The 24659-nt window shown below is 43.0% G+C and overlaps 2 protein-coding genes across 2 annotated transcripts in view; both read right to left on the reverse strand.

Moving 5' to 3' along the window:
- Window positions 1-2351, reverse strand: part of HSD17B11 (hydroxysteroid 17-beta dehydrogenase 11) — a 34421-nt gene extending 32070 nt beyond the window's left edge. Inside the window, exon 1 of the mRNA XM_043448160.1 lies at window positions 1945-2351. Coding sequence (XP_043304095.1) covers window positions 1945-2157 — 213 coding nt within the window. The 5' untranslated portion in view covers window positions 2158-2351. The remainder of the gene's footprint in view (window positions 1-1944) is intronic.
- Window positions 2352-9912: 7561 nt separating this feature from the next.
- LOC122428148 (phosphomannomutase 1-like) lies at window positions 9913-10795 on the reverse strand. The gene has a single exon (XM_043447959.1). It carries the CDS (start codon window positions 10784-10786, stop codon window positions 10343-10345), a length of 444 nt encoding a protein of 147 aa, XP_043303894.1. The 5' UTR covers window positions 10787-10795; the 3' UTR covers window positions 9913-10342.
- Between the last annotated feature and the right edge of the window lie 13864 nt (window positions 10796-24659).

The following is a 24659-nucleotide window of genomic DNA, read 5'->3' on the forward strand; positions in this document are numbered from 1 at the left end:
TCTGGCAGATAGTAGGTGCTCAATAAGTATTTGTTGAGTAATGGAGAAGGAAATGGCAACCCACTCCAGTATTCTTGCCTGTAGAATCCCATGGACAGAGGAGCCCGGCAAGCTACAGTCTGCGTGGTCGAAAGAGTCGGACAAGACTTAGCAACTACACCACCACCACCAAATGTACTTCACTCCAGATCAGAAAAAAGTTTGTACAAACTAGCATTGGGCTCTGGGAGTCACGAATCTAGACGCATAACCAAACTCATACACCTTTGAACTTTAGCTTAAACTTCATTTTGTGAAGGAATAATAATAACTAACACTTGGTGTGTTTACCACATGGCAGATACTACTACATGCTTTGGGTGAGTTATTTATTTCCCATCCCTCTAAGGAAAGTACGCTTATCTTATTGATTTTGCAGTAAAGGAACTTAAGGTTCTAGGAAACTACCCACGATGCTGAGTAAGTTAGCCATGAAGTGCGGAGTTATCTGACCACACCACTCTGCCTGCCACTTACTGCTGTGACCACGTCCAGAGGAGGCTGGGCCTAGTTTCTACCTTTCACTGACATGTAATTATTTATGCTTATTTTCCTACGAGATTGAGAGCAGGGGACGCTATCTCTTGTTTGCCACTGTGTTCTTAACATTTGTGCAACAGACAGTGAATGGTATCTGTTGATGGCATCTCAATCACCCATTCACTGGGTAGCTCTCGTACATGTGTATTAAGTTGCTTCAGTTGTGTTAGATTCTTTTCGACCCTAAATACTGTAGCCTGCCAGGCTCCTCTGTCCATGGAATTCTCTAGGCAAGAATATTGGGGTGGGTTGCCATGCCCTCCTCCAAGGGATATTCCCCACTCAGGGACTGAACTCATATCTCCCGCGGCTACTACATTTCAGGTGGATTCTTTCCCTCTGAGTCACCAGGGAAGCCAGGTTAGCTCTCAGCCAACCTCAGCCCCCTGAATTCTTGTTTATAGCATTGGATGTTGTTTAAGGGATGGTGTTTCTTGGCATCGTGTGGCTCCCCCAAGCCCCTTTGTCCATCCAACACTGGTCAAATAATAAAAGGTAAGAGTCTAAGTTCATCTCCCTTCCTCAGGGTACACCTATTCTGGGAATTACTTTGAAAGTTTTTTTTTTTCCCATTGTTTTTAACTAAAAGGTGATTTAAAAATTTCTCTTGGAAATTACTATGACAAAGTAATGTTGCTTTCTGTTGGGTATCTTTTAAATGTACTTATCTCAGTAGCTGCAAGATTTTTCTCTTAATAGGTGCAAACCTCTTTTTTAACACACTAGCTAAAGCCATGACTTTTCCTACAGGATAAGATTTAAGACTCCACCCTCCCGATGTAGAGGGCACAGGTTTCATCCCTGATTGGGGAAGATCCCACATGCTGCTCACAGTCAAAAAATAGAAGCCAGAGGGATTAGTGAAATCAGGTTCAAAGAGCTGGACACGACTGAGCAACTGAACTGAACTGAAGACAAATTTATAATGTCAACTTAGTGATAAGCAATAACTGGAAATCTTACATTCTCTAGGTTCCTTATCATGTGAAAAAAGTGAAAGTGAAGTCACTCAGTGGTGTCCTGACTCTTTGGGACCCCATAGACTGTAGCCTACCAGGCTCCTCTGTCCATGGGATTTTCCAAGCAAGAGTACTGGAGTGGGTTGCTGTTTCCTTCTCCAGGGGATCTTCCTGATCTAGGGGTTGAACCCAGGTCTCCTGCATTGTAGGCAGACGCTTTACCATCTGAGCCACTAGTGTGAACACCAACACATTAAATGATGCATGTTTTTCCCCCTTCTATAAAATGGCAATACTAGTAATTTTTTTCCTACTTACTTAACAGAGATGCTGTAAGGGGCTGTTGCCAGCAAAATGCAACACAGATGAAAGGTACTAGAAAGTAAAAAGCAGTAAGCACTATTACCTTATTTATATCCCACAGGACCAGTTTGCACTTAAGTTTGGCAAATTCGTAGGCAGTCTGCCTGCCAATTCCGTGTCCAGCTCCGGTAATCAGGACGATCTCTCCGGTGACTGATTTTCTCTTCTTAGGAATAAAGAGCTTCAGGAGAGACTCTACGATGCAGACGAGCAAAAAGGGCAGAAGCAGGAAGACGGACAGAAGGAATTTCATCATTTTTTTGTTGCTGCGAGCTTTGGGTATATTTCGTTTTAACCAGTCACTCTAAATTGCTTCTGGGAGATTGTTCCATCAAAGACTGGCGAGTATAAAAGCGAGAACAAGGAAAGGCTCCTTTATCGCAGAGAAACAAACAACCGTTCCTTCCGTTGGGCTGGGCTTGGCTAGGTCTTTGGCAATTGGCTCAGGCTGCAGTGCGGAACGATTGCTCGTCAGCTCAGAAATCTGGGAGGGACAAAAACCCAGCCGAGAGGGGAGCTTTCTAGTTTAGGGTGCGCTGCGAGACTCATCTTTTCCTCACTTTCTCATGGTCTCGCGGGCCGACCTTGGAGGGTTAGTTGCCACTTGTTTTGGTAAATGTGATCAATTCCTTTTAAAGTTACAAGGCTAACTGGCAGTGTCCTCAGTCCAGAGGCTTTCTTGAAACTTGATGGTTCCCCCACCCTGGTTAACGGATGCGGATGTAGTTTCTTGTATAAAAGGAACCTCGGGAGAAGGCCAATTGTTCTCGCAGGCTGAGAAAAGGACGCTATATCAGATTTCAGTTTGAGCTCTGCATGGTTTCTGGAGGAGGAGGAAGTTTTGTCCTTTCAAGGGCAGCAATAATCAAGCCCCAGGAAAATTCTGATCATATCGGGGGAGACTGTTTCCACAAGAAAGAACAGGATTTGGATAAGTTTTTTTTTTTTTTTTCACTCCATCTATTAGAACTTGCAAAAAACATATATTATGCTTTAGTTATTGTATCTTTATCCAGGTTAAAAACATCATTGCCCCCCCGATAAATAATAAAGTGGGAAGAAGATCACCTTGCCTAAAGATGACCTATGTAATCTTGTTCAGTAGCTGATGTGTGTGAGTATTCAATATATAAGTGGTGATGTAAAACAAAAATCTTACATATTGTTTATTGAAATAAAGGACCCAACTCTGGTCTCGTGTGAAGGAAGAGCTTAATAAATGTCCCTTATATGTATTTTAAGGAAAATCAGTTCTTTTTTTAAAAATTAATTTTTTTTGGAGAACATTTGCTTTACGATGTTGTGTTGGTTTCCACCGTACAGCGAAGTGAATCAGCTCTCGGTGTGCATATGTCCCCTCTGCTTTGGATTTCCTTCCCATTTAGGTTACCGCAGAGCACGGAGCAGGATTCCCTGAGCCGTAGACTAGGTTCTCGTTAGTTCTCTATCACTTCAGTTCTTTTTTTCTAAAAAAAATTAATTTTTATTTATTTGTTCTTGGCTGCACTGGGTCTTCGTTGCTGGGTGGGTTTTTCTCTAGTGGCAGGGCTTGAGCTTCTCGTCGGTGCGGCTTCTCTTGTTGTGGACGGGCTCTCGGGTGAGTGGGCTTCAGTAGCTGCGGCTCCTGGCTCTAAAACTCAGCTGCAAAAAAAAAATAAATAAAAATAAATAAAGCACAGCTGCAATAGTTGCGGCACACTGGCTTAGTTGCTCTGAGACATGTGGGATGTTCCCCGATCAGGGATCAAACCCGTGTCTCCTGCATTGGCAGACGGATTCTTTACCACTGAGCCACCAGAGAAGCCCCTCAATTCAGTCCTTAACTGTAGATGAACTGGGGCTTTTTGTGAGACACTATGGTGCTTGGAAAGACACTTCTGTCACGTGGGTCGCTAATGGTCACCCTTTATATTTAAGAGGCAGGGAGATCACAGATAATGGAAGTTCACAAATAATTCACATTCATTTCTCCCTCTTATTTAAACAGCCCCTACACTGTTATGGGGGATAAAGTGACAATTCCACAATGTAGAATTCCATTATAGATTTCCTGAAAATTCTGAAGTCTCTGCGATTTTTTCTTGTAGCTGCCAAATACAAGTTTATGATCGTACAGTACCTTTCACTGGGGAGATTTATGTCTTGCTTTCAGTAAGACAGAAAGGAGAGTATTCTCATACCAGCTATTTCTCAAGTAGTTCTAATGGATTCAAAACAAAAGGCCATGAAACTTAGTAATTACACAGGTCAGTGAAGAAAGTTCCCAGTTACTTTAAAGATTACTGAGGAGGACTGTGCAGAAATGATGACTAGGTTGTGATGAAGGAGGAACTTCCAATAGTTATCTTGTAATTCTGGTATGGAAGCCTTCACTCCTGGCTCTGAAGTCTGAATTTTAGAGCTGGAGGAATTTAGATGTTAGCTTATCCAACTGGATCTTTTTTCTTTAGTAAGTATTGAATCTATGAATTCAAAGTAATGAATATGTCTGGTTTGAAATGGTTCAACAGGAAAGATAACAAAAAGACAGTCCCTAGTCCTACACTGTTTTGGGTTAGTGGGTTTTTTTGTTTGTTTTTGCTTGTTTTGGCCACAGCTATGAGGCTTGCAGGACTTGACCTGCAACAGTGAGAAGTGCTGAGTCCTAACCATTGCACCAGGGAATTCCCACCCTGTTTTATTTCTCAGATCAAATGCTTCTAATCAATTTAGCTGTCTTTTACAGACTCTTTTAGTGTCTTTTTTCCTTTCTACTAAAATACTATTAAGGAATTACTATCAATTCTATTTCTGGAGGAGGGCATGGCAACCCACTCCCATATTCTGCCTGGAGAATCCCCACGGACAGAAGAGCCTGGCAGTCTGCAGTCCATGGGGTTGCTAAGAGTCAGACATGGCTGAGCAATTAAGCGCAGCACATCAATTCTATTTAATCCAATTCAGTAAATGTTATTATGCATCCTATATGCAAGGCCTGGTGAGGAATATGAAGTAAAGAAAAAGGCATCTCCTTAGCAATCTACAGTCTAAGTAAGAGGTCAGACCAGTAAGTTACCCTGGAGGAAAGAAGCAAATATTTGCATGTGCGTGTGTGTTCAGTCATGTCTGACTCTTTGTGACCCCATGGACTATAGCCTGCCAGGCTCCATGAAATTTTCCAGGCAAGAATACTTGGTGGGGGCGGGTGCCATTTACTACCCCAGGAGTTCTTCCTGACCCAGGGATCTCTTGAGTCTCCTGCATTGGCAGGTGGATTCTTTTACCACCGAGCCTCCTGGGAAGCCCCAAGGGAGAGGGAGATTGATTTCAGTGGTTAGGAAAGACTTATGAGAAAGTTGGATTTGAGTTGTGTTGTCCTGAGAGTGGGTATGACTTAGGCAGCTACTGGGGCAGGCTATTTCAATCCTGCTCCTAAATCTACTCAGGAAAAAAGAATTATGTTGATCCATGTAAGAAGAGCCCTCATTTTCAAATAGTGAGCTCTATTTTGTTTAAGATCATTAAACTTTCTAAAATCCATTCAGTGTTATCAAGGTTACTTTCTTCATCAGCAACTTAGCAGAATAAAGGAAATTCTGACCAACTGGGGAAGAGTTTTGCTATTCTAATCTTGTGTTTTATAAGTTGTGCACCACTATCTATTAGTGAGTCAAGGAGTTATTTTGTTGTCTAATCAATTTAAAGGGTCATGTTAGCATTAAACTATTATATATAGAATATTTGTAGCAAATTGTTTGAAGTCCGACTCTTTTCCAATGCCATTGACTGTAGCCTGCCAGGCTCCTCTGTCCATGGGATTTCCCAGGAAAGAATACTGGAGTGGGTTGCCATTTCCTTGTGCGAGGGATCTTCCTGACCCAGGGATCAAAGCTGTGTCTCCTGCATTGCAGGCAGATTTTTTTACTACTGTGCCACCAGGGAAGGGGCTATTTACAGCAAATACTATAGGACATTCTTCTGGGTAAGTATTCCAGTGAAGCTTTTATTTCAGTTTTCTGTAGGCAGGTAGATGCTGTGTAGGAGTGTGTGTGTGGTGGATGTATGGCCTACTTGTACTTGGTTATTTGAGAGGCAGCAGAGCAAAGTGTTAAGAGAATAGACTCTGGAGCCAGATGGCCTGAAGTTCAATCCTGGCTCAACTAATTACTTACTGCTATCTGTGACTTTGGGGAAGATATATAACTATTTGGTTTCGGTGTTCTCATCCGTAAAGGAAAAAGAATGGTATCTATCTTATTGTGATTATTATGAAGATTCAATGAGATAGTATTCATAAGATGCTCAGAATAGGGTTTGGTACATAGTAAGCTGTGCGGATGTGACCGAGAGTCTCAGACAAAACCGAAAACCACTGTTGTAGTCAAATCTGAATTAAACCAAATACTTCAGAGTTTGACAGTGAACCATGCACTTCTGATTTGGACTTGAACCTATATGCCCAGACTCACACCCAGCCTAAACTCAGATTGGGACTTGAACCCGCAGTCTTTTAATCAGAATCACTCACCTGGTGTCTGGACTTACTGAGGCTCAGGTTCTTTGTGTCTCAGTGCAAAAGGAATTCAGTGAGAGGCCAAGTGGTAAGCAAGATGTAGATTTATTAATAGAGGATGCTTGTGAAAGATGCAAGCAGGCAGGCAAAGGGGCTCTACCCCAGGATTAAAGTGAAGTCACTCAGTCATGTCCAACTCTTTGTGACCCCACGGACTGTAGCCTACCAGGTTCCTCCATCCATAGGATTTTCCAGGCAAGAATACTGGAGTGGGTTGTCATTTCCTTCTCCAGGAGATCTTCCTGACCCAGGGATTGAACCCATGTCTCCCGCATTGTAGGCACACGCTTTACCATCAGAGCCACTAGGGAAGCTGTCAGGATTAAGTGGGCTACAAAACCCCAGGATTAAGTGGGCTGCAATTTGATAATCCACATAAGTGGGGGAGGAGGAAAAGATTGTTAGGCTTACATCACTAGCTCCTTCTTCTTACAGGGCAGGAGACTGTCTGCCCCTATGAGGTCAAACTAGGACTGTCATAGCACTTATTCAAATTAGCAAAAGGGTGGTAATTTATACTAAAGTGTGTTAAATCATCTCAGACATCCGTATAATGAGGGTCTCCTACTTTGGAATGTCACCTTTCCCTCAAATTTCTATTCTTGATCCTCAGGATTGTTACCTTGCTGAACTCGACCAGCATAACTCAGGCTTCATTTTTTAAAAATTAATTTATTTTTTATTGAAGGATAATTGCTTTACAATCAGGCTTCATTTTTTTCTTTCACTTAATGACATGTGGCATATCTCATGCTTTTATTTATGGCATTATATTTAAGCAAGCCTGCACTGTTCCATGATAATCTGACAGCTTTCTTGAGCAAACATTAATTTACAGGGGTCTTCCAAAGTTCCCTCAGTTTCCCTCTCTATCTATAATCCCATACTGAGATTTCTACAACTACCTGTATAACTATCCTATTCTATCCCTATCAACAGGAACCACTTGATCATTTACCAATAGCTTTAGGTTGCAAGTGTAGCCTGTGATGTATCTTTGACTTTTTAGTTCCCCCTTGAGAAGGATACTGTGTATAAACATTGAATAAATGAGAAGGAAAGAAAAACTTACAATTTACAAAGGAAGGTTCAGAGAAGTCAAGTAACTTGCCAAGATAATGCTGACAAGTTCAGAGGGGCTGGAATTTATGTCCACAAGTTTTGTTTATTAACAGCTTTATAAATATATAATTCACATACCACAACTCATTGTGGTTTTGATTTGCAACTTCCTAATAATGATGACTGAGCACCCTACCATGTGCTTGTTGACCATCTGTATATTTTCTTTTTTTGTGTGTGTGTATATTTTCTTAAGGTTCTTTGACCATTTCTATTTACATGTATATTATGTATCTTAAAATATTTATTTGGCTGCACTGGATCTTAGTTGTGGCACATGGGATCTTGTTCCCTGACCAGGGATTGAAACCAGGCCACCTGCTTTGGGAATGCAGAGTCTCAGTCATAGGACCATCAGAGAAGTCCCCATTTGCCATTTTTAAATTGAGTTACTTGTCTTTTAGTTGTTGAGCTGTCAGAGTTTTTATATAGCCTGAACACTGGACTTTCATCCAATATATGATTTGCAAATACTTTCTCTCATTCTTCGAGTTGTCTTTTCATTTGCTTGATAGTGTCCTTTGATGCACAAAAGCTTTTTAAATTTTGATAAAGTGTATTTCTGTTTGTTTGTTCTTTTGATGTCATGTGTAAGAGATCACACACATTCAGTCTGTAGCATTTCACTCCTGCCCCCTCCCAATTCGTGTTCCTCTCACATGAAAAACACCTTCATTGCATACCAACAGCCAAAAGTCTTAACTTATTTTAGTACGAAATCTAAAATCCAAAGTCTCATATATATACCATTGAAATAAGATAGGAGTGAGACTCAAGTATGATTCCTCCTCTGGCACATTGCTCTCCAGCTGTGAGCCTGTGAAACCAACATGCTATGTGCTGCCAAAATACAATGGATATATACATAGGATAGACAGTCCCATTCCAAAAGGGAAAAACAGGGACGAAGAATGAACGGATCCCAGGTAAGTCTAAAACCCAATGAATCAAACAAAACTAAGCCTTAGAGACTAAAGAATAATCCTCTTCAGCTGTACGCCCTGTCTTCCATGCCCTCCGGGGCTGCAGTCCTAACTCTGTCTCTTTTCCTGGTTGAGGTCAAGTGCAGGTGACGCTGCCAGTGTGAAGTCAGTGGAGTGCCCCACCCTCACTCCCCTGGACCCTGAAGACGGCTCTCTGTGGTGGCCCTGCCCTTTGAAACCTAGGTGGAGGCAGCCATGCCCCTGGGCCCTTGCACTCTGCTGATGAAGAAAGTTGTTGCCAGAGTTTGCTACCTTTGTTGCCAGAGTTTGCTACCTTTGGAGTGGCAGCTACCCCTGCCAGCTGGAACCCACACCCAGTGTGGCCAAAGAGCATGGTGCCAAAGTGCAAGGCGTGAACCTAAGACGTGAGGCCACACTGGGCCCGACATGCCAAGGTTCTGTAGGTGCAGGAGGCACCCCTGGTGAAATTGCTCCACTTCCAGAGCCTTTGTACTCAGCCCTTCTGAGAGTTCAGGCGGCCCTAAAGATCTCTGAGCTGCCTTCAGGCTCATTCTTCTGGCTCTCTTCAAGAATGACTTCTGTCCAGATGGTTGATCTGATACCAGTCGCCTTAAGAAACAATCACTTTGGGTTATACCCTTAGCCTGTCTCAATCTTGCTTTCTCATTTTTCACAACATAAATAGGCTGAGAGTTTTCCAAGTCTTCATGTTTTACTTTTTTTTTAATTAAAAAATTTTATTTATTTATTTATGTGGCGGCTCTGGGTCTTCGCTGCTCCACACAAGCTATCTCTATCTGCCCGGGCGACTCACTGCGGTGGCTTCTCTGACTGCTGAGCACTTATGTGGGACCTGTTCTTTCTTCACTCCTATTTTTCCCTTTCGGAATGGGACTGTCTATCCTATGTATATATCCATTGTATTTTGGCAGCACATAGCATGTTGGTTTCCACACTGGCAAGATTGATTCCTAACTACCGGACCACCATGGAAATCCTCTACTTCATTTTTGATGAACAATAACACCAATAAGTAATTTCTCTCCTTTTGCATTTTTCTTGTCAATAAAAATAATCAATAAGCAAATTGTCATTGGAATACAAAAGAATTTTATTTGCACCAAACTGAGGTCCACAGCCCCCATGACAGATTCTCAGATAACTCTGAGGAGCTACTCCGGAGAAGCATGGTTTACAGGACAGTTTTATATCTTGTGAGAACAAAGAACATCAAACATGTCAGGAATATAGTCCTTCAGGTTTTCAAAAAAACAGATCAGCACATCCATAGTGAGTCAGTATGGCTTTAGTACCTGGGAAGGGAGTCTTACATAGAAGGAGTACCAGTATTGGCATTCCGGGGAGACATTTCATTTTTATTTTTTTTATTTTATTTTTTTTTTCACGCTCCACAGGGTTTAATGTCCATGAGATAAAGTTCTCACGAATGTGCACAGTCCCCACTGCTCTGCACCCCACAGAGGGTAGGCAGGCAGGCAGGGCAGGCTCTATCTCGTACCAACACTCGCACACTCGTCCCGCGTAGACAGAAACCTATTCTGCCAAGAATCCGGGCAGCAGCTGCAGCCAGGGCCATCGGATCAGGCTGGAGGACGGAAGCCAGGCCCACCAGGAGCTGACCAGCTGCGGGTGGCCATCCACACAGACCCCGGGCCCACAGAGCTGGGCCTTCAGTAGGTAACACGAGGCAGGGGTCCTGGGCCAGAGGAGGTGCCTCGGCACCCCCCAACGCCAGGGCCAGGGGCTCTCTCAGGCGTGGGCAGAGCTCCCTGGAAGTTCTGAGGGGCAGGTGTGGGCCCTGGTCATGCCTCGTGGGCTGTCTCTGGGAAAAAGAGCTCGCGGCATCGTTGTACCGTGTCCTGCGGTGACACCACGCTGTGGCCGACTGTCCGGGGGTCGGTGTAGATCTCAAAGTCGTTCCCGCCAGGGCTGGTCTCGTTCCCAAAGAAATGGATGGTGTCAAAGCAGTCCTGGTCCAGGCTGTCCAGGCAGTAGCGCTTGTCCCAGCCCTCGGGGAAGACGTCAAAGCTGATCATGCCTCCACGAGAGAATCTCAGTCCTTTGCCGGCAAACTCGGTTTTCAGGGCTTCCACGAACTTCTCCCGGATCTTCTCCTTCTTGTCCAGTTCGGAGAACTCGATTCGCTCCTCCAGGGTGCAACTCCGGCCGATGGGTGAGATGTTCAGCATGCCGTTCCGGAACTCGATGAAGGTCCCACGCTTCTTGGGCAGTCTAAGGAGGGCCATGTAGCGGAGGAGAAGAGCTCCTGCAGGACTTGATCAACTCATTTTTATTTTTAAGGCAGACATTCTTTACCTCTGGGCAGTGTGCCCTTTTCTTTAATAATTAAAGCAGATGTACAATGTATGCTTGAACAGGCTATTTTAATTAGCATAAAATTGGAATTGATTTTTATAGGGTAGAGTTGCTTTACAATGGTGTGTTAGTTTCTACTATAACAGCAAAGTGAGTCAGTTACATGTATATATACATACAGGACATGGACAGGGCAGAGGAGCCTGGCAGGCTACAGTCCATGAGGTTGCAAAGAGTTGGATACTACTAAGAATGCATGTCTACATCATCCCCTCTTATTTAGCTTTCCTTTCCATTTAGGTCACCACAAAGCTTTGAGTAGAGCTCCCTGTGTTAACTAGTTTCTCATTAGTTTCTGAATTCAGACATAAATACAAGTGTATTTCATGCTTTTCATACTTTTTTTTTTTTTTTTAAACTTAAAGACAAGTCATAGAGCCATTTTTAGAATTAGAGTTTAAGAGGTTAGACAGTTTATCTCCTGGCCAAAAGTCAAAACTTCATTAAAATTTTAGATTTGTTCACTAATGTGAAATAAGTTGTGTTCAGGGTATCATTCTCCTGAATTTGTGTGAAAGCAGTGTAATATTCAAAGAATATGATGAGTTATTCACTGTCATTACTTTTCTTTGGGCTTCCCAGGTGGCATTAGTGGTAAAGAACCCGCCAGCCAAGGCAGGAGATATAAGGGTTTGATCCCTGGGTTAGGAAGGTCTCCTGGAGAAGGGTACTACAACACACTCCAGAATTCTTCCCTGGAGAGTTCCATGGACAGAGGAGACTGGCAGGCCGCAGTCCATAGGGTCGCAAAGGATCGGACATGACTGAAGCAACTTATCATGCATGCACTTTACTTTAGAAAAACAGGGGCTGCTTTTTAAACTGCTTTCAATGTGGACACTTTACCAAAATAGCAGATGTTTGACCTAGTCAGATATGGTGTGTTTTCACATTTCCTATTGAATTGTGTTGATAGTACTATAAGTTATTTTGTAAGTTTTAAAACATCATCATATTATGTTATTTTGGATGACTCATTTGGTGTAAGCATAAAAATTCCTTGTCTAATTTGGTAAGAAAAAAAAATTCAACTTAACTTATATATAAGTCAGAATGACTTCCCCAGAATGACTTCACTTCAATTTGTGAAAATTTGTTTCATCATAGTAAAGCAGGTAGGAATGTTGCAGGAAGGGGGACCCCTTCCAGGGCCCGAAACTGGGCTCTTGTCTAACACTCGGAAATGAATTGTCCGAGGAGACACATGTGCTGACAAAGCAAGAGGTTTTCTTGGGAAAGGGCACCCGAGTGGAGAGCAGGAAGGTAAGGGAAACCAGGAGAACTGCTCTGCCGCGTGGCTCGCAGTCTTGGGTTTTATGGTGATGGGATTAGTTTCCAGGTGGTCTTTGGCCAATCATTCTAATTCAGAGTCTTTCCTGGTGGTGCACGCATCGCTCAGCCAAGATGGATGCTAGCAAGAGGGATTCTGGGAAGTGGACAGCCAAGTGGTGTCTCCTTTTGACCTTTCCCGAACTCTTCCGGTTGGTGGTAGCTTATTAGTTTCGTATTCCTTATCAGGATCTCCTGTCATAAAACAACTCATGCAAATGGTTACTATGGTGCCTGGCCAGGGTGGGCGGTTTCAATCAGTGTGCTTCCCCTAACAACTCCCCCCCTGAGAGACTTCATACTCAAGATGTTTCTTGGGAATAGGGGTGGAGGTCTCTTTCTTCTGTAACTTCTTCCTACTGTGCCTGGGCGTAGGCCTGCCTAGCAGAGCAGAAGTCTCTCTCTACCTGATCTAAGTTGGGGTGTTCCACATCTGAAACCAGCTTTTACTCTTGTAGTAACAGCAATTTAGTTTGAAACTGTTGGCGCCTCTCAGAGAAGAAATAGACAGGGGCCAAACAGGAGACCTAACAGGATGGTCATCACTGGTCCCCAGAAACAGGAGGCAACATTTGGGGTGAGGGCTGCAGGGTTTGTGACTTTTTTTTTTTTTTGATTGGCTGGTGGTGAAGCAACAAAGCTGTGCTCCAGGAATCTTCTGTTTAGTCTGAAGTTACCATCCTCCACCTGGGTGGGGGCTCCAGTTCTGTAGAAGAACTCAAAAGACATTGTTATGCATATTTCTTTGGGTAGGAACTGGGACCCAGTCTCAAGGCTGTACCACCATTTGATTGTTTCTCCTCTGTTTCTGTATTCCCTCCCTTCCCTGATTAGCAATCATTTGAATCCACCCTTTGGAACTCAGGGAAGGTCAAGGAGGCTGAATGAAGCCTATATCCTACAGGTGAGAAATGGAGAACACACAGCAGATCTGTACTCCAGAGTCGCCACCCCACAGGGTCCTGCTCAGTTTTAATTTAGGGAACAGGGCAACTATGACTGTGATAACTTCCTGTCAAAATGGGGCATAGGACTGCCTCAGCTTGGAGAGGAGACACTGAGTTGGAAGTATTCTAGAGGTCCAAGTCCTAGATCTGAGCTTTGTATGATTAAAATCTCAATCTCTTGGTCTGCCATTTTGTTGTAATAGACCCAATTAGAAGTAGCTGGAGGAGGGATAACTGGAATTTTAATAGACAAAATAAATCTCTTCCTTTTTAGAAGAATAGGCCTGAAACTCAGTCTGGACCTGGCATTTTGGGGAGACTTTTAGCCAGGTGGCCAGTTGCCTAGTTTTATAAAAAGTAAGGTATTTAAGTTACTAGCTTCCAGCAGACATTGTTTTGAGAATGGTGGCATCTAAGCCTGACATGACTCAGAAAACTCCAGTGTTTAGCAGTACAACGTCTGATCTGAAATCACACCCATAGTAACACCTGTTTATTTCCCAGGGTGTCTGAACCATAGCTGAGTACTCTATTTTGACTTTTAATTGTAAAATTTTCCTTAATAGCCAAAGCAGATGTCACCATTAATGACGTCAGTGTTTCTCTAGGTATGAGAAGATGCAAGAATTGGGACTCATAAAATCTCCTGAAAAGATCTAACTATCTGGAGGCCTGTTCTGCCAGCTTTTCTCAGAGCACCGAGTGCCTCATTCCTGATTTTCACTCGGAACTCCTTTCAGGGCCAATGAAAGTCAGCAGTTGCAGTGGCCATGATTTAATCTCTGTAGATGTAGATGGCAAGTGTCAATCTTCAGTTGGCAGAGCCCCTTTTTGCTCATAAACTTGACCATGATTTTGAGGGGGGCATTTCATGACCATTTTATCCCATGGTGCTGAGAATGTCCATTCTCAGGTTTGGCAAAGATTTTGTTGACAGGCCACAAAATGTGCTGTTACTGGACTAGGCCATAAAACAGTATCCAAAATTCTCTGGACCACCTGTCTTACTAGCCTCTTGGTCCAGGAAAACATTCCCTCTTGTTGCTTTTTCTCATGTCTAGAGTTACACTGTTATCATCATTGATCTCATAGGGAACTATATATTATTCTATCAGAGGCCTCAGTCACACATTTGGCAGTGTAAGAAACAGCAATTTTGTAAAACAGGTGAAATATAAAGAACATAGCCAGCAGTATTAGTAAAGTCACAAGTAAGACTTAAGTTAAGAGCTTCCATTAGATGTAGCCCAGTATATCCCAGGTCGTCTGACTTAGTCTACTCTGTACAAATCTTTATCTTTCAGGGAAATTATACATTCACACCACCATCTATAAGGCACATAGCCCAGTTTTCTAGTGTTACTAGACTGATTATCCTTAGTATGATTTAATTGTTTCCAACACAGAGGAGACGTTAAACCAAAATTATCATAGCCTGGTGTTATCTATATGAATCTTTCTCATAATTGTGGGAGATTTCTTTTTCCTTTGCTGAAACTTATCTTGTCGTTCTGATTGAGCTTGAGTAATAGAAAAAAAGCTCAAATTTATGGCCAGAGTCAGAGCAGGCATTATTAATTGGCCCGGTGAGGGGTCCCATCTAGTAATATCACAGTGACTGAATACGACTATAATTTTTTTTTTAAGTGAATTTTTTCAGGGCCAACCAGTTAGAGCCTTGTAGTAGAGAAATTTACTAATGTAACCCAGAACTAGACACAGGTAATTGGCCACAAACCCAACAATTGCATTGATTTCTAAAACTAGCATAGGATCAGGCCTATAATAGAAAAGCATTTGATTTATATGCAAAGGTCTAAGAAGTCAAGAAAACATTATAAATGATCATATGAATCAGGTCCAGCATCTTGGGCAAGCTGTCTACCTCTGATGTCGCTGTCTTTTCATCCTGGTGTAGTGTAGTTTCTCCTGTTTGAGCATCATTTTAAGGTGAGATCAGGTCAGCTGTCTTCTCTATAGACCAATCCAGTGTAGGGGCCTTTGGAAGTGGGAATTAATCTAAGAGTTAATTTCCCTTCAGTTTCATTGTGCATGAGCTAGTTAAGAGTACCTGATAAAAAGTCCTTCCATCCAGGTTGGAGACAGTCCCTTAAATTATGTCTTTTTCCAGTCCTGGTTGCAGGTCATGAGGCATCTGATCTTCATCCAAAGATAGATTACTGAGATAAGCTTCAGAAACAAACCTAGGGTGTTTAAGAATTCAGTTAAATTTTGCATTAATATCACATAGCAGCAAGGAACTATCCAAGAAATGAGTCTTACTACATGCAGACCTCCATTAACAAACTGGGATTTAACATTTTTTGAAATATCTCTTTCTCCCCAAAGTTACCCTCATTTTTATCAAATATAACCAAATTAAGGCTAGTTTGTTTGCAAAATAGGTCTGTTCTCACTAATTTTGGTCTGATGATTTATATAATCATAATTGATTATAGACTTTTTATTTTGCTGAAACACTTATAGAATCTCAAACTGAATTTTTAATATAAAACAGGGCTGGGAAACTCACACCAAAGGCTTATCACAGATTTTGCCTAACAAATCTAGGTGAACTCTTTTCTTTTTAAGGTCTCAAAAATTTTTTGAGATTTTTGTACCTGTTAGTGAGATAACCTTCCTAGCTCATTTGATAAACTTACTGGAAACCTAAGAGTTTCAAATTTCTGGAGGAGTCAGAGAGAAAATATAATTGTTTTGTTTATAATGTATAATTTTACCAAATTATTTTCATAATTAGTTTGAGAGGAAGGTTTTCCCTACTCCCAAAAAACACAAGATTCAAACCTGTAATTTTTCAGATAGAAAACATAAAAGTTATAAGCATATTCGCTGGTTCATTCAGTCCTTTGTTAACTTTTGTGAAGTCATCAGGTTTCTCATTAGAACACCAAGATACATCAAAATGTTAAGAACTCCATATAATTTCTAGGATATCTGTATTAGTAATTTTACCATACATTATAACATGGGCAGATTTATTACTCATTTGATAATCTTTTTCATGTAATTTAACCAACCAAATAAACACGGTTTAATATCTCTCTTTGGGATGTTTCAGGGGCCCTCTGAAGCACCCCAGAGTTAGCTAGAGGTCAAAGGAACTTCAAAAGAATTCATTTTAGGAAGTTTTATCGAAAAGATCAATTAAAAGCGTTTAGAACATTTGGTCAGGTTTAGTCAATGTTGATGGTTAGCTTGTTGATATGTCACAATGGGAGTAAATACCAAGGCTCAATGTCTAGTGAAAGTCAGCTCCGCCATCTTGGACCTAATTGACTCTAACCAGTTTTCTTATGGCCGTTTCATTCCTAACAAAATCCATGTATCTAACTAATTGTAATCCAATTTTAGAAAATCCTGATCATGCATAACTCTTTTTAGTATTTTTTCATATCTTTTTTTTTTTTTTTTACTGAAAGCACACTTCCTGCTTTCCTTTAGCAACCAAGAGCTAACTTTTATATTAGCATTTTATAGATTGGTGAGTATAAATACCAGTGATAATTTCTAAAACCCTTGCTTTCTTAAAATATTTTAGGATGGCATCAAACATTATTCATTTATAGTCCCAAATCTCTTTAGTTTTTTTTCTGTAAAAGGAAATCAGTGTTTAGTAGTAAATATTTCAAAATCTTATTTCATTTGGAAATGACCTAATTATTTAGTAGACTTCCAATACTTAGTTTAGCACAACCCTGAGAAATTCAAGTTACGCCAATCTGGGGAGATTATTGTAGACAGATATTCTTAAAGAATAATTATTCTTAATCTAGTTTATATATAAACTCATATCTCATTTACATTTTTAGAAGTTTTTTCACTCAAGGTAATTTCCTTGTTGACAAACTTGTAACAGGTATAATATTTAACTTATATTAAACCTAGGTACAATGAAAATATTCTACTTGATGTTAATTATTCTGACATGTCTATATTAGATAGGTCAACAAACAAACATTAATATCAGGTATTTAATACTGAATATTTCCCAGTTCACCTGAACCTGGAATTTATTGTTTAATTTCGAATTATTTGATTTGTAAGCGCTTACCTTTTTTTAAGCCAATTAAATAGAGCTCATTTACAAATTAACCTAAAAAATATTACCCAGAGACAAAGACATACCAAGACATATTTAGACAGACACAGTGCAAGATCTAGCTTCATTTTCTAAGTTTGGTCATGAATTAGATATTACAATATAAAATTTAAATAAATAACATTTTTAAAGGCTTTTTCCTTTTTCTCTCAGTCTCAGGAGTTAGAGATGGTCTAGATAAGTGTTCCTGAGAGCGCTGGTCTCAAGGAACTCAAGGAACAGGGAAAGAAAATCAAGTTCTAACAAAACGGTGGCAGGTCTAAATGGTGGCCAGACAAAGCAAAATGGCCGTCACAAATCACAACACAGAACAGAGTTAAAACACACACATATAAACCTGGCAGTCCTCATCAGACACTCCCTTAAATACAAGAATATAGTCTCTCAGAAAACCTTCTATAGAGACACAAAACTTCAGATGTCTTCAAAGATTTCAAAAGGAGGAAAGGAAGCCAGGTTGAAAGAAGGAGAAGGAGGCGGGAAAGGGGGGCAAAAGGGGTGGTCTTACAGACGTCTCCTGCCACCTGCAGACACCCAGGTGTTACGGGATTTTCCCCGGGCTTCCAGAAAAGGGAGGACTGGACCTCGGCCCTACCAGAAACCAGACCAGAAAATTCTAGTTCTCTGCTAAGAGGAGGTGATCAGTCTCCAATCCTCAGCTCAAGCTGAGGCCCTTCAACCAGATTCCTGCGTCCAGGACTGGGGGACTAGAAAAACAGGAAGGATAGGAAGGGCTAAGGAGAGGAAAAAGAGAGGGAAGAGGAGAGAGGTCAATGAAGTCTCTTGTTCCTTACTGGTTGGGGCACTCTGGCCAGTTGTCCGCGTCAGGAGGAGACCAGGGACAAAAGGGTCCCAGTTGCAGCCGCTGGGTCTGGTCCATTGGCAGGCAAGCTGGCCCCTGAGTACCCCGAGTGGTCAGGATGTCAGTCTCAGCAAAGAAGAGTCCCACCAGAGTCGCCGTTTGTTGCAGGAAGGGGGACCCCTTCCAGGGCCTGAAACTGGGCTCTTGTCTAACACTCGGAAATGAATTGTCCGAGGAGACACATGTGCTGACAAAGCAAGAGGTTTTCTTGGGAAAGGGCACCCAGGTGGAGAGCAGTAGGTAAGGGAACCCAGGAGAACTGCTCTGCTGAGTGGCTCGCAGTCTTGGGTTTTATGGTGATGGGATTAGTTTCCAGGTGGTCTTTGGCCAATCATTCTAATTCAGAGTCTTTCCTGGTGGCGCACGCATCGCTCAGCCAAGATGGATGCTAGCAAGAGGGATTCTGGGAAGTGGACAGCCAAGCGGTGTCTCCTTTTGACCTTTCCCGAACTCTTCTGGTTGGTGGTGGCTTATTAGTTTCGTATTCCTTATCAGGATCTCCTGTCATAAAACAACTCATGCAAATGGTTACTATGGTGCCTGGCCAGGGTGGGCGGTTTCAATCAGTGTGCTTCCCCTAACAGGAAGATCCAGGTCACTCCTTAACACTTTGCTTACTAATGCTGCTGCTGCTACTAAGTCGCTTCAGTTGTGTCCGACTCTGTGCGACCCCATAGAGGGCAGCCCACCAGGCGGCCCCATCCCTGGGATTCTCCAGACAAGAACACTGGAGTGTGTTGCCATTTCCTTCTCCATTGCTTAGTAATAGATTCAGCTAAATATCCAATTTCACTGCTTGCAAGTGCTACTTTCAGCAAAACACTAGAACTTGAACACAATTTGGCTAAGTTTTTTTTTTGCCATTTTATAGAAATTTCCAATAATATATTGTTCATTTCCACCTGAGACTGAAACCAAATGGATCCTTGTGGGACTCCTGGGCATGGAAGGACTTTGTTGTCCCCCATTTCTTGTAGGCAAGACTCCAGCATCCATGACTTTCCCTGAGTTCCAAAGAGCAGATTTCAACAGTTGCTGATCAAGGGAGGAGCCAAGAAACCACCTTAGGCAAGATAAAAGAGCTAAGTTCGATTCAGTTGCTCAGTCTGTCCGACTCTTTGCGACTCCACAAACTGTAGCACACCAGGCCTCCCTGTCCATCACCAACTCCCAGAATTTACTCAAACTCATATCCTTTGAGTTGGTGATGCCATCCAACCATCTCATCCTCTGTTGTCCCCTTCTCCTCCTGCCTTCAATCTTTCCCAGCATCAGGGTCTTTTCTAATGAGTCAGTGCCTCACATCAGGTGGCCAAAGTACTGGAGTTTCAGCTTCAACATCAGTCCTTCCAATGAACACCCAGGACTGATCTCCGTTAGGATGGACTGGTTGGATCTCCTCGCAGCCCAAGGGACTCTCAAGAGTCTTCTCCAACACCACAGTTCAAAAGCATCAATTCTTGGGTGCTCAGATTTCTTTATAGTCCAACTCTCACATCCATACATGACTACTGGAAAAACCATAGCTTTGACTAGATGGACATTTGTTGGCAAAGTAATGTCTCTGCTTTTTAATATGTTATCTAGCTTGGTCATAACTTTTCTTCCAAGGAGTAAGCATCTTTTAATTTCATGGCTGCTGTCACCATCTGCAGTGATTTTGGAGCCCCCAAAAATAAAGTCTGTCCCTGTTTCCAGTATTTCCCCACCTATCTGCCATGAAGTGATGGGATCAGATGCCATGAGCTTGGTTTTCTGAATGTTGAGTTTTAAGCCAATTTTTTCACTTTCCTCTTTTACTTTCATCAAGAGGCTCTTTAGTTCTTCTTCATTTTCTGCCATATGGGTGGTGTCATCTGCATATCTGAGATTATTGATATTTCTCCCAGCAATCTTGATTCAAGTTTGTGCCTCATCCAGCCCAGCATTTCTCATGATGTACTCTGCATATACGTTAAATAAGCATATTTAATATATACAGCCTTGATGTCAAAAGAGACAAGAGAAGCTCATTAAGATTAGGAGACCAACTACGTGAGATGCTGCACACCCTAATCATGTGAACAACCCCGCCATTGAACTATTGCTATAAAACTTCTCATCAAATCCTCCAGGCTGGGACACAGCTTTTGAGAGCTGGATCTCGCTGTGGCCCCCCTTGCCTGGCAAAGCAACAAGAAGCTATCTTTTTCTGTTTCACCCAAATCTCTGTCTCTGAGATTTGATTCAGCACTGCTGTACAGAGAAGCTGAGCTTTTGGCATCAAGACCTCAACAGAATGGCCTTCAACATCCATCTGGATGTCAGAACACAGCCTCTGTGCACCAGTACTGAACTGAATCTCAGATTTTGGGTCATGGTGAAGAAGGAATTCATAGGGCCTGGACTCCATCTCAGGCCTGTCGGTGCTGGTCGTGCACGGCCACCTCTCCAGTGGACTCTGAACACTGTGCTTAGCGCCTGTGGGAATGACAATGGAAGGATAAGACCCCCTCTGGGCAGGGGAATCTTGAAGCCAAAGAGAAAACAGGCACTAATCAATCTTGCCTCTGGACAGTATCCAAAGGAATGTAACCACAGGCTTATCGGTTATTAACTGGTTGGAATGTAACCCCGGGCTTATTGATTACACATAACACGTGAACGATGGGGTTATTGTGATTGTATTTACCCTTCCTTTGTAAGCCTCAAGGGATTTGGGCTGGTGGGTTTGGACACGTACACATGGGGTATAAAAGATTTTCACAAATGCTGGTTGGGGTCCTTGGCTAAGAGGAGACTCTGCCTTGGGCCCGCCGGTGTAGTAAACTGCACTCCACTATCTGCATTGTCCTTCTGAGTGAGTTTGTTTCTCGGAAAGTGTGGCTATAACATTGGGATTGTCAACTAAAATGATGCACAACTTGAGAGTTGCAAGTTAAGTCTTATTTGGGGCAAAATGAGGCCTGCAGCCTGGGAGACAGTGCCTCAGATAGCTATGAGGAACTGTTCCAAAGAGGCAGTGGGGGCGGGTGGTTTTGGTAAAGGGGGAGTTCAGTGAGATCAGGCACTCATTTTCCAAAGGTTTTCTGCTAGTCAGGAGAAGCTGATGTCACCAAGAAGGGATTTAGTGCTGGGATCATGAAATAAGTTCCTGAAAAAGATTATCTGACTCTCTAAAGACCTGTTCTACCAGCTTCGCTGGAGCACAGAGTGCCTCATTTTCTACCCTGAAATCCCTTCAGGAAATTTCAAAGGTCAGCAGCTACAGCAGCACAGGCAGATGGCAAATGCCCTTGTTGCTGTTGAATGCTGGCAAATGCTATTGGCAAGTGCCAGTTTGTAGCTGACAAGATTAATTGGGGGATTAGGATTGACATATATACACTCCCATGTGTAAAGAAAGCTGAGCACCGAAGAACTGATGCTTTTAAACTGTGGTGTGGGAGAAGATTCTCGAGAGTCCCTTGGACTGCAAGGAGATCCTGTTATAGCCATGCTTTCCGGGAAACAAACTCACTCAGAAGGACAATGCAGAGAGTGGAGTGCAGTTTATTACACCGGCGGGCCCAAGGCAGAGTCTCCTCTTAGCCAAGGACCCCGACCAGCATTTGTGAAAATCTTTTATACCCCATGTGTCCAAACCCACTACCCCAATTTCCTTGAGACTTACATAAACAAAAGAAGGGTGAATACAACTACAATAACCCCATCATTCACATGTTATGTGTTCAAACAGTCAATAATCAATAAGCCCGCAGTTACATTCCAAATAGTTAATAACTGATAAGCCTGTGCTTACATTCTGATAGATAGTGTCCGGAGGCAGGGGTGATTAGTGTCTGTTTTCTCTTCTTCAAGATTCCCCTGCTCAGAGGGGGGTCTTATCCTTCCATTGTCATTCCCACAGGCGCTAAGCACAGAGTTCAGAGTCCACTGGAGAGGTGGCCGCGCACGATCAGCACAGACAGGCCTGAGATGGAGTCCAGGCACTATGAATTCCTTCTTCATTCCCCCCTCTTGATGCTCTTAGTTTCCATAACGAGCATCATTTTTTGAGATATATTGTACCTTAGCCCTCCTGCCACCCACATGAGAGAATGCTATCAACCTCTGGGTTACAAAATTCACAAGGCATTGTAGGAAGCAGGGCCCACAAAGCAGTATGATCAAGATTACTATAACAACAGTTCATTAGACATGGCTTTCACTTGATTTTGCATATCCTCCAAGGCAGCAGATACATCTTCAGACAGGTCAGGGATGTACACACCATTCGCCAAAGTCCCTCCTTGGGCTGCTGAGAGTATGTCTAATGCCATCCTATTTTGAATTACTGCCTTCTTCATCTGAATCTGTTCTTCGTTCAAAGCTTGAATGGCTTTAGTACTGTCTAAGAGGGCCTGTTTAATGAAATTAGTTAAGGCCTCTACCTTAACCATGATATCCGTTGTCCCTACAGAGGGTATAAACAAGGCAGCAAGATAGTCATACCATTGGAACACAGATCGTGTCCATCTTGCATGCAGATAAGGCAGGTTTACTGGAGGCTGGTGTAGGCTAGGCTTAATTCTGCCATGGGCGAAAGCAAATCCTAATGTGCAATGCAGCACCCAGCCAACTGGTAACCATGGCCATAAGTTAAGCCCACAGAGCCACTGGGTCCCATTGGGGGCTACCCAGCGGGTTCCAGGATTATATTTCCAGTCGGAACTGGGCCACTGAGCAGACTGATTGGGGTGATAGGTAACTTCCAAGATTTGTTTACTTTGTTCAGGGGACAAATAACAATTCTTTTGGGTCTAGGGGATGGTCTCTAAATCCAACTTTCTGTTCTTTTTGTTCCCAGAAAATAGTAGCAGGGGCAATCAACTGTCCTTTCTCAGGAGTCATCCAGAAATATTCATCCCAGACCTGGTAGTATTGCTCAAGGCACCGGGAGGCCTGTCCCCCTTTTGTAAGGGAGCCCTTTTCCTCTTTAATTCTCATATATGAGGTATAAGCCTTTGTTATCTCCGTAAGGCTGGTGTTCATGTTAAATGTAACCCTATGTCCCTGGCCCATTGATGGCTTCTTCTAACACCAGAGGGCAAAGAAAGGTTATGGTTGGTGAGAGAGAGGAAAGCTCCTTTCTGTTGTTAAAGTCCCCATAACGGAGTGACGATACCCACACCAGGGGAGTCTATCTATTACTGACAGGGGCATAACCCCACATACCCAAGTTCAAAATTGCATTGGTGAGGCCGAGCAGCAGGAGTCGTTTACCCAGCTCCATCCTGTAGAGGGCTCGTCTGGGACCTAGTTTTCTTCTTCCTCCTCAGAATGATCTCGGTTTCCCGTGGGTCGGTGGGGTCCTTCTGGGTGGTCCACTCGGCGTCCTCCGGGTCAGCGTGGTATGTCTTCTTTGCTCTGGTGTGATGGATCAAGGGACAATACCTGCAACTTTAACTGCAGTAGGGGTAGTTAGAATAACATAAGGGCCCTTTCACCAAAGGGCTAGCAAATCATGTTGCCAATCTTTGACCCATACTTGGTCACCAAGTGTAAACTCATGAATCTGTTCCCCAAGGGGGAACGGCACCCTTTCTTGTACAAACTTAGTTACCCGATTTATTACCTTACCCAGTTCCACCTGCTGTGAAATCCTATCCCCCCTTACCTGAGGCAAATTTGTTGACACCTGTTTTCTTATGGGAGAAGGCCTCCCATACACAATTTCGTGTGGAGAATAGCCTTGGGACTGTGGGGTCATCCTGAGTCTGAGCAGAGCCATTGGGAGCAAGTCCATTCAGGAGCAGTCAGTCTCTCTGATCCACTTGGAGAGTCTCTTTAAGTGTCCGGTTGGTTCATTCACCATCTCAGAACTCTGGGCCTCCTCTTTGTAGATCTGTGCCTTCTTCTTCGACACCCGGTAACCTGCTTCCATCAACAGCTGGAGCAGTGCATTTGTCCCTTTCTAGCATTTTTCCTTGGTCTCAGGCAGCCAGCAGCAGGTCATCCCCCTATTGTAGGAGCTGACATCCATACTCTTCCGGATGGAATGAGTCCAGATCAGAAGCCAAGGCTTCCCCAAAGATGGCTGGGAAGTTTTTAAACCCTTGTGGGGGAGTCCAGATGAGCTGTTGTTTGGTGCTCCCCACTGGATCTTCCCATTCAAAGGCAAAGATGGGCTGTGACGCTGGGGCGAGGCGTATGCAGAAGAAGGCATCCTTGAGATCTAGGCAAGTGTAAACTTTAGTCCTCGGTGGGAGGAGGCTAAGTAAGGTATAGGGGTTTGGAACAGTGGGGTGTAAAGTCACAGTAGCCTGGTTGACTAGCCTGAGATCTTGTACAGGCCTATAGTCCTGTCCTCCTTCCCGTTTGACTGGCAGGATTGGCGTATTCTAAGCCGACTGGCACTCTACTAGAATGCCTGCTTGTTTCAATCTATTGATGTGGGGCAATATGCCGGCTCAGGCCTCCATCCATAGCAGGTACCGGCACCCTCTAACCGGGATGGTGCC

The sequence above is a fragment of the Cervus canadensis genome, chromosome 26 (genome assembly GCF_019320065.1).
Source record: "Cervus canadensis isolate Bull #8, Minnesota chromosome 26, ASM1932006v1, whole genome shotgun sequence".
NCBI classification, from domain to species: domain Eukaryota; kingdom Metazoa; phylum Chordata; class Mammalia; order Artiodactyla; family Cervidae; genus Cervus; species Cervus canadensis.

Excerpts from the sequence above, each read along its gene's own strand:
- LOC122428148 (XM_043447959.1), bottom strand. The coding sequence starts at position 10,786 with ATGGCCCTCCTTAGACTGCCCAAGAAGCGTGGGACCTTCATCGAGTTC.